Source organism: Scyliorhinus canicula, chromosome 20 (genome assembly GCF_902713615.1).
Source record: "Scyliorhinus canicula chromosome 20, sScyCan1.1, whole genome shotgun sequence".
NCBI lineage: Eukaryota > Metazoa > Chordata > Chondrichthyes > Carcharhiniformes > Scyliorhinidae > Scyliorhinus > Scyliorhinus canicula.
The window spans coordinates 58,262,159-58,272,908 of NC_052165.1; the positions used below are offsets into that span (position 1 = coordinate 58,262,159).

The 10,750-nt window shown below is 44.6% G+C and overlaps 1 protein-coding gene and 1 non-coding gene across 2 annotated transcripts; both read right to left on the reverse strand.

Annotated features, from left to right (window-relative positions):
• Positions 1-727: 727 nt before the first annotated feature.
• yars2 (tyrosyl-tRNA synthetase 2, mitochondrial) lies at positions 728-9,789 on the reverse strand. The gene is made up of 6 exons (XM_038780921.1): positions 9,626-9,789; positions 8,235-9,132; positions 7,956-8,123; positions 4,225-4,380; positions 2,966-3,136; positions 728-1,820 (listed from the first exon to the last, which is right to left on the reverse strand). The coding sequence occupies exons 2-6, from the start codon at positions 9,029-9,031 to the stop codon at positions 1,664-1,666; spliced, it is 1,449 nt and encodes a 482-aa protein (XP_038636849.1). The 5' UTR covers positions 9,032-9,132; positions 9,626-9,789; the 3' UTR covers positions 728-1,663.
• Positions 9,514-9,595, reverse strand: trnas-gcu. Its single transcript has one exon. It is a non-coding gene; the product is annotated as a tRNA-Ser (tRNA).
• Positions 9,790-10,750: the final 961 nt, after the last annotated feature.

A 10,750-nucleotide genomic window follows, 5' to 3' on the forward strand; every position in this document is an offset into this window, starting at 1 on the left:
TTAACCAGTATCGTGAAGTCTATCACTATCCTCCTCACAATGCCTAATGATTTGAAATTTTGTTATCCGAAAATTCTAAAATTGTGCCCCTCTCACCCAAATCTAGGCTATTAATATAAATCAAGAAAAGCAGTGGTGCTAATGCTGACCCCTGGTGAACCCTCTACATACCTTCCTCCAGTATTAAAAATAACCGTTCACAGTTAACACTCTTTCCCATCACTCAGCTACTTCGTATTGATGCTCTCACTATCCTTTTATTCCATCTGAATTTTAACTTCATTGATAAATATCCAATGTAGCATTTTATCAAAAACCTTTGGGAAATACAGGCACACCACGTTGCATTATCTCAACATAAACCTCAATCGAATTAGTTAAAGATGATTTGCCTTCAACAAATTTAATTCTTGTTTTCCTTAATTGAGCCACATTTGTCCAAGAGAATGTTAATTGTGTCCCTGGATTATCATTTCTGAAGGTTTTCCCACCAAGGTTAACTGACAGCCCTGTAGTTGACTGCAGTTGCCTTGCCAAAGCACGATAATGAATCCCGGTGGTTTCACATTGAACAGTAGCTCCCACCTGCACTGCTCATTCCTTTTGGTGGGGCCAACCAAAGTGAATAAGTTATCACAGGTACATTTCCCTTCATTCGCTCCCTTCCCAAATATCAGCCATTGCAATGCATAGAAATATGGACAAGAAAGAAATCCATATGCGCAAATTAACATTTTCACATCTTTTAATTCATTTTCTATTTTATTGTATGTATACATTATGTACAGATTTATAAAAAGTAGCCTTATGTAGTAATTAGATACCTGATCACAATGGCCATCTCTATGGCCTCACTCACTCTGAGTCTGAAAGTCTATACATAGTACAGTAGCTGCCAAAAACATCAGCAAACTGTAACTCATTGCTCACCATCCATTCAGAGATGCAATTCTAACTCAATTTCAAAATGTTGTTAAAAGATTTTGATGGCCATCAACCCCACGTTGTGATTTACTAAAAGTTATCCTAATTGGGGCTAAGTCTGCATATCAAAGCCTCTGTTACTCACCCACTTCCATTTCCGTGAGGATAGTGATATAATAGAGGCACTTCATTTTTTCACATTTATCAAACTAATATCATTTTTGAAATATAAATTTAGAGTACGCAATTATTTTTTTCCAATTAAGGGGCAATTTAGCGTGGCCAATCCACCTAGCCTGCACATCTTTGGGTTGTAGGGATGAAACCCATGCAGACACGGGGAGAATGTGCAAACTCCACACGGACAGTGACCCAGAGCCGGGATTCGAACCCGGGTCCTCAGCGCCGTAGGCAGTAATGCTAACCACTGTGCCACCATGCTGCCCTCCAAACTAATATAATTGGTTGACCAAAAGGAATGGTCCAAGAAAGCATCCTGTTGATGGAAAGTGATCCATCTAAAATCCTCAACATTTACCCAATATCAAATATTAAAATTACAATTTCAAACATTTTCCAGTTTGGGCTCTCATGGTCTATTGCTCCGAGTTACTGGACACATGTTCTCCCCATCAAACTTAGCAATAGCATGACTAGATCTCAATGAGACTCCAGATTTCTCCAGGCCACTAAATGAAACCTGAACTCCAACAAAATAACATCCATTAAACCTCGCTGACTAACTGAGCCATTTGACTATGTGGTAATTTTTCTTTCCAACTCTGAGCAACGACAGCCCATTTGTCAGAATATGCTGTCCCAAAACGAGGACTTGTTCTGGTTTTGTCACTCGGATGTGATTGATCCAAATTCCACCATCTGTAATCACCTGGTACCTGAGATGGGAAAAGAAAAGAACATTCTGAATGTAGCTTGTATTTTCTTCAGAATCAGTCCTCAACAACCAATCCACTCCCATTTCAAATGACCACTAACAAAAGAACCGTCAACAAAACAATGGCAGATTGATGCCCAACAGAGCTATCGAGAAAGATGGCCGGTAACATGTTAGCTATTTTTACTCAAGTAGATACTGTAGTGATAATTGGCACTTGATTAAGGTTATTAGATTAATCAGGTTTGAATGACACATCTGGGACCTTGGTTTAAATCCAGCTCCACACCGTTTCAAGGTTTCTGGTGAGCACAGGTCAGTTATAAAAGCAAATTACTGCGGATGCTGGAATCTGAAACCAAAGAGAAAATGCTGGAAAATCTCAACAGGTCTGGCAGCATCTGTAGGGAAAGAAAAGAGCTAATGTTCCAAGTCCAGGTGACCCTTTGTCAAACCCCAGGTCAATTATATTGGTTTTGAAAATAGAGATGCAAAATATTGGTGATACCGTTTTGCTGAGGGAGAAACATTGCAGTCTTCGCCATACATGGATTTGAAATTACAAATCTGAAATAGCTTTTGCAATGTAAGATTCAGTATAAGCTCAGAGGTCTACTGTGCTCCGCACAACACCATCACGGTTAGAATAAAGAAGTCTTCCTATGGTTGTACAAGGTACTGGTGAGATTGCATCTGGAATAGTGTCTGCAGTTTTGGTCTCTACATTTAAAAAAGGATATACTTCCGTTGGAGGTGGTGCAGCAGAGATTGACTAAATTGGTACCTGTGATGACGGGGTTGTACTATGGTGCAAAGCTGAGTAAACAGGGTTTATATTCTCCAGTTATAAAGGACGATGGGCAATCTCATTGAAATCTCCAAAATTCTGAAGGGGCTTGATGGGGTAGATGCTGAGATTGTTCCCATTGTTCGAGGAATCTAAAGCATGCAGGACAATGGAGTTGGAGCCAAAATCAGCCATGATTGTACTGAATGGCAGGGCAGACTTGATGGTCTACTCCCATTCTCTTATGTTAGAAAGAAGAAATTATTAAGTAAATCAAAAAGTGACATCAGTGATTCTTTGCCTCATCCTTACTTCACCAACGGTAAATGCCAACTCATGAGATTACACAAGGGACATACCCTCTGGGTCCATCTGGAATAGCATTAGCTTTACGACAAAGATCCAGCACCGTTGTGCCTGGCTCAAGCAGATTTTCAGAGAATGGTGCTTCTTTAAACAATACTTGTAGCTCTTCATCTGTCATGGTCTCAAGGGCATCCATACTACTATGATAGAGCGCACTTGTACATCTGAAGAAGAAAGGCAAACAAATTGAACAGCAGCAGCAGTAAAACATAGTGCAGCATTTGTTCATGGAGCTGGATGGGGCACAGAAGACGCTGACATTTGAAGCTCATAGCTTTTATAAGCCATTGGGCTCAGCAAGGGATTATTTTTCCTGTCCTGTTTAATCACCTGACTCAATTAGGCAACCTCAGACATGAAGCTCACGTCCACACATTGAAATCCAGGAGTGGGATTTGAACATACAAATTTTTGGTTCTGAGATGGGATTGCTACCAAAGGTCAAATTGACACGAAAAGAAACATAGAGTGATATTATGACTGGGCTATCTGTACAAGATATGGGAAGTTGAGTGTTGAATAAGCCAGGATTGAGATGAGTGGTTTATAAACTAGGAATAGAAACCTCTTGTGAACATATGAAGGATCACCAAGAACCCAAACTCAGGACTGTAATGGAAAAGACAGAAAACAGCAGTGACCTTGGAAACGCAGGTCTTCACTGAAGTTGTTTATGGGGTGTTCCCTGACCCAGAATCTCTCTTTCTGTTTGTCCTACCAAACACCTCTGCTTCCCTCCCTCTTTTCCTCCTTTAATACTCTCCTTCAAACCCACCTCTTTGATCAAACTTTTGGCACTGCTCAGAATCTCGTATAACGAAACATACCCCACACAATTCTCCCCACCAGCAGCAAGTAGCTCAAAACGTATCCCTCTTGTTTAGCATTAAAGTACAAATAAATTAGATAAATGTTCTAATTGGATCATGCGGTGTTTACTTTGATTTCCTATTGGGGTTAAGGAAGCTGCTATGGAGGAGTGGAGAGAGCCACTGCTCGTTGTCTAATGCATCCTGCTTACCTCTTGGTTTATTAAACTCAGTCATCTTTTGGGAGGAAGTTTCCATGGACTGTGGACAGATCAGCTTCTGTAGGACAGACAGTCATTTATATTTTTTTTGTATTCCTATGAACCCCATCTAATTGCTTCCCTGTAAGCACAAGTGTCTATATTTCAAGGCGTTAGGAAAAATGCCTGATGGAACTGAATCTCCGGTTCTCAATGTTTGATTCAAATGTTCTCAAGACTCACCTTTTGGCAGACTCTAGTCCTTCTTTGCCATGAATCAATTTTGTGGCTTCTGCTGCTAGTCGTTTCTGGGCAATGCGTTTGCCTGGATCTTTTCTGTGGTTGACCATAATACTTTCAATTTCAGGAAGTGGGATAAAGGTGAAAAGTTTCAGATACCTAAAGAAACCAAAACTGCTGTTTGGTGAAATAATTTAACGGATGTACACATTTCATCTAAGTGGAAGCTGTCTGTTATATTAGAGCTCCAAGGTGAGTTGCATTTGACACCAAACTTTCAAATTCACAACCTGCACTATATTTCTGGTCACCAAACAAAACTGTGCCCCTGCCCTGGGACCAGGTAGAGGAGGCAGGGATAAAAACACAGTGACACTTTTCACCACGTTACACGTACATGCCCGGGTTTAACAACAAAAAGGGAAGAAAGGATATGTCCTGTACCGTCTGCCTTGATCATGCAGAGTGTCAACATTTGCTCCCCAAAAAACTCAAAACGTAGATAAGAAAGTCAACAAATAACAGCGGGGGGGGGGGGTTCCTCATTTCCTGATGGCCACTCAAAGCAGAGATAACATTTGTTACAATTTTATGTTTCAACAAATTATTAAATCATGTAAAACTCATGAAACAAGTGTCACTGAGGGTTAATTGGTGCCGGAAGGTGGAAGACAAATCCCCAAGTCTGAAGCAGCAAAAAGGAGGGAGGAACTTACAACAATCATGTCCACAAGTGAAAAAGTACTGACAAAAATAATGGAATTAAAGGCTGACAAGTCGCCTGGACCCGAGATCCTGCATCCTAAAATCTTAAAAGAAGCGGCTGTACAGACAGTGGATACATTGCTTCCAAATCTTCCAAAATGCCCTAGATTTTGGAAAAGCCCCAGCAGATTGAAAAAAACGTAAATGTAACAACTCTATTCAAGAAACGTGACAGAAAACAGAAAAGTACAGGTCAGTTAGTCGTTGTGAACATGCTAGAATCCTTTATTGAGGAAGTAATAGCAGGTAAATTAGAACATCATACTACAGTCAGACAGTCAGCATGGTTATGTGAAAGGGAAATCATGTTTGACAAATTTATTAGAACTCTTTGAGATTGTATCAAGCTGGATGGATAAAGAGAAACTAGATGATGTGTTATTTGAATTTCCAAAAGGCGTTCAAGAAAGTGTCAGATAAAAGGTTATTCCCAATGTAACGTAACATGGTGTTAAGGGTGACATATTAGCATGGACAGACTCCTATACTCAGATTCTCTTGCTATGGACCTTCCTTACTGCCTGCTGTTGCTGTGCGCTTACTTTCAGCGACTGACGCACAAGGACACCAAGGTCTCACTGAGTATCCACCTCTCTCGATTTACACCCATTCAAATAATAATCTGCCTTCCTATTTTTGCTACTAAAGCGGATAACATCAAACTTATCCACATTATACTGCATCTGCCATGCATTTGCCCACTCACTCAACCTGTCCAAATCCCGTTGATGCATTCTCCTCACAACTCACCCTCCCACCCAACATTGTATCATCTGCTAATTTGGAGATAATATTTAGTTCCCTTGTCCAAATCATTAATATATATATATATATATATATAAAGTGAACAGTTGGGGTCCTAGCACAGATCCCTGCGGTACCCCACTAGTCACTGCCTGCTGAAAAGACCCATTTATTTAAATTTTTCACTTCCTGTCTGCTAACACGTTTTGTATCCATCTCAAGACTCTACCTGCAACTCAGTGCGCTTTAAATTTACATAGTAATCTCCTTTGTGACACCTCACCAAAAACCTTTTGAAAGTCTAAATAAACCACATCCACCGGTTCTCCCTGGTCAACTCTACACGTTCAAAGAAATCTAAATTTGTCATGCATGATTCCTTTTCGTAAATGTATGCTGACTTTGCCTGATTATCATAGAATTTACAGTGCTGGAGGACATTCGGCCCATCGAGTCTGCACCGGCTCTTGGAAAGAGCACCCTACCCAAGGTCAACATCTCCACCTTATCCCCATAACCCAGTAACCCCACCCAACACTAAGCGCAATTTTGGACACTAAGGGCAATTTATCATGGCCAATGCACCTAACCTGCACATCTTTGGACTGTGGGAGGAAACCGGAGCACCCGGAGGAAACCCATGCACACACGGGGAGGATGTGCAGACTCGACACAGACAGTGACCCAAGCCGGAATTGAACCTGGGACCCTGGAGCTGTGAAGCAATTGTGCTATCCACAAGGCTACCGTGCTGCCCACGTCACTGCTTTCCAAATTCTGTGCTATGAATTCCTGGATAATGGACTCTAGTAACTTCCCTACTACAGACGTTAGGCTCACTGGTCTATAGTTTCCGGTTTCCTCTCTCCTTCCCTTTTTGAATAGCACTGTTTTGTTAGCTACACTCCAATCTGTCGGAACCATTCCAGAGTCCAAAGAATTCTGGAAAATGACCGTCAATGGATCTACTATTTCCAGGGTCACTTCCTGAAGTGCTCTAGGATGAAGATCATCAGGCCCTGGAGATTTATCCACCTTCAATCTCATTAATTACCCCAAAACTATTTCTCTACTAATACTAATTTGCTTCAGCTCCTCACTAAAACTTGTGTTATTCACAACTTCCGGTACATTATTCATGCATTCCTTTGTGAAGACAGAAACAATATACAAATTTAGTTCCTCGGCCATTTCTTTGTTCCCCATTATGAATTCCCATTTCTGATTGCAAGCTGCATACATTCGTTTTAACAATCATTTTCTCTTTACATTCCTATAGAAACTTTACAGTCAGTTTATGTTCCCCACTAGCTTATTTTCATATTTATTTTCCTCTTCTTAAATCAAGCCCTTGGTCCACCTTTGAGAAATTTTGAACTGTTCCTCGTTCTCAGGTCTATTGCTTTTTCTTTATAATTTGTATGCCTCTTCTTTGAATCTAATACTACCTCTAATTTTCCTTGTAAGTCATGGTTTGGTCACAGCTCCCTTTCTACTCTTGCTCCAAATAGGAATAAACATGTTTTGGAGTTCACCTATTTGTTTCTTGAATGCCTGCCATTGCCTGTCCACTGTTCTTCCTTTTAGTAATGTTTCCCAATCCATCAATGCCAACTCATGTCTCATAGCATCATAGTTACCGTTGAGATTCAGGACCCTGATCTCAGAGTCAACCACCTCACTATCCAACTTGGTTTTATAGAACATAGAACAGTACAGCACAGAACAGGCCCTTCGGCCCTCGATGTTGTGCCGAGCAATGATCACCCTACTCAAACCCACGTATCCACCCTATACCCGTAACCCAACAACCCCCCCCCCCTTACTTTTTAGGACACTACAGGCAATTTAGCATGGCCAATCCACCTAACCCGCACATCTTTGGACTGTGGGAGGAAACCGGAGCACCCGGAGGAAACCCACGCACACACGGGGAGGACGTGCAGACTCCGTACAGACAGTGACCCAGCCGGGAATCGAACCTGGGACCCTGGAGCTGTGAAGCATTGATGCTAACCACCATGCTACCGTGCTATGGTCATTCATCCCCAAGGGTTCTCTCACAACTATATTGCCATCCAATCCTTTCCCATTGTACAACGCCCAGTCCAAGAGGACCCCTGAGGATCTCTAAACAGTCTTACGTTAATAAATTGTATTGTGTGCCACATCAGATCATGTGAACACAGGAAGTAAAAACATTCCGATAAGTATAAAGAACTTGCCTTTCTATATTTGAATCAGGTTGCCTGACAAAGTACTGGTACAGTTCAAAGGGTGATGTCTTGTTTCTGTTCAACCATATTGCATTTCCTGCAGATTTTCCCAGTTTGTCTCCTGACGAACTGGTCACGAGTGGTACCAAGATGCCATAAACGTTCTGCCCAGTCACCCTACAGAATAATTAAATGCACATCACTCAAAAAAAATGCAAAAAAAGATGGCCAAATCACAAATGCAAGAAATTATACGTGAAGAGTATACTGAAAGCAGATGTGCTTTACTTGTGTATAAATTCGTATCCAGACATCATGTTTCCCAGTTGATCTGTCCCTCCCAGTTGGATTCTGCAGTCGTGGTGTTGATTTAAATAATAGAAATCGTACGCCTGAAACATCTGGTAAGTGAACTCAGTCAAACTCATGCCCTCTGGACTCTTGAGTCGGGACTGTACACTGTGTCTGCTCAGCATGGTGCCCATGCGGAAATGCCTGCCCACAGTGTCCAGGAAACCCACCACCTCCTTATCCTGATACCAGGACCAGTTATTGAGGACGCTGACCGGTCCCAAGTTCGCGGCCTCGGCCTCGCTGCAGAAGCAGGCCCGGTGGTTCTGGAACACGCGGAGGATCGCCTCCTGGATACCGCGGGCGTTCTCCTGCACCGTGCCCGCATTCACGGCCTCCCGCTCGCTGCTCCGGCCGCTTGGGTCGCCCAGTCGAGCTGTGGCTTCGCCCAGCAGCACCAGGACGCGGTGACCCGATCGCTGGAAGTGCAGCAACCCGATGAGGGCAAGCAGGTTGCCGACGTGCAGGCTGTCGGCGGTCGGGTCAAAGCCGCAGTACAGGGTCTGGGGCCCGGACTCCAGCAACTGGTGCAGGTCTCCGGCCTCCGGGAAGATGTCTTTGAAGATGCCTCGCTGGTGAAGCTGCAGCACATTTCTGCCGCTCATGCAGCGGCTCCGGACTCGGAACGCAGCCGTTCCTGGGGCCAAGAGAAAGGATCCCGGTGTCCTGAATAAAGTCAGGAGCTGCCGGCTCCGCACTATGGGCGCCGCCATTTTAGCGGCATCCAAGAGCATTGTGGGAAAGTATGACGGAAGCCCGGATGTACATCAATGCTCCTGAGCAGAACAAAGCGAGAGCTGACAAACCTACCCTTCACCAGAGTAACTTCATTCACCTGCTGCTGTGCCAGAGCTGACAATCCCCCCCTTCACCAGAGTACATAGAACATAGAACAGTACAGCACAGAACAGGCCCTTCGGCCCTCGATGTTGTGCCGAGCAATGATCACCCTACTTAAACCCACGTAACCCGTATACCCGTAACCCAACAATCCCCCCATTAACCTTACACTACGGGCAATTTAGCATGGCCAATCCACCTAACCCGCACATCTTTGGACTGTGGGAGGAAACCGGAGCACCCGGAGGAAACCCACGCACACACGGGGAGGACGTGCAGACTCCACACAGACAGTGACCCAGCCGGGAATCGAACCTGGGACCCTGGAGCTGTGAAGCATTGATGCTAACCACCATGCTACCGTGAGGCCCCAAATTGACAAAGATGGGATTCGAACCCACGCATGCATAGCGCAATGGATTAGCAGTCTATCTCCTTAACCACTCGGCCACCTGGTCCTTCATTCACCACCTGGTAACTTCATTCACCTGCTGCTGTGCCAGAGCTGACAATCCCCCCCTTCACCAGAGTAACTTCATTCACCTGCTGCTGCGTAAAGTTAACTTTAAATCACTTCAGTTTCTTCAAATAAAATAAAATGGGTTGACTTCTGACTTTAATGATTCCAAAAAGTAAACCAGACATCCAGCAATGTTCGTTATTGTTAGTGTTGTTTGTGTTTTATGACTTCAGGGATTGCAATAAAACATTTCTGCTCTTCTAAATATGGTTTCAATTTCAGTGATAAAAAAATTTAGCAAGAGAGGATCTGAAATGTATAACAGCAGATCGTCCATGTAAAGTAACACCTTATGCTCCTCACACCCACCCCATATCCCTCCACCCACCTGACAATCTAATCCTGATGACCAATGGCTCCATCGCTAGTACAAACAAAGCGGGGGGGGGGGGGGGGAGATTGTGAGCGCCGCAGTCCCGGTGGACGTCAGTTCGGTCGCCGGTGACTCCAGGAGCGTGTCAACCTCATCTTCATCCTCGGATGAGACTAAGGGGAGGACGGATTGTCCTGGAGTGGGGGCTGTGGTGAGATGCGCTGGGGGGAGGAAGGGTGGCGCCGGGGCAGAGGGAGGGGGTGGGGACCCAGCTGGTGCCAGGTCCCTGAGGGAGTCTGTGTCTTGGCGGCCGTCGGGGTACGCCTCTGTGGGTTCGCATGGAGTAACTGTACCCTCTCAACCGACGGCTCCGCCTTGTGGAGCCGCACGTGGTTGCGGTGGAGAACAGGTCCTGGAGCTGCCAGCCACGTTGGGAGCGAAACCCTAGAGCTGCACGTCCTGGGAGATTCTTGGACCGTAGGGCCAGCTGGACGGCCTTCCAGACCGTCCCATTCTCCCACTCCACCTGCCCGTTTCCCCGGGGGTTGTAGCTGGTCGTCCTGCTCGAGGCGATGCCCCTGCTGAGCAGGTACGGGCGCAGCTCATCGCTCATAAATGAGGATGCCCGGTCGCTGTGGATGTAGTAGGGGAAACCGAACAGAGCGAAGATGGTGTTGAGGGCTTTGATGACGGTGGCAGACGTCATATCGGGGCATGGGACGGCAAAGGGGAATCTGGAGTATTCGTCGACCACGTTAAGGAAATACGTGTTTTGGTCAG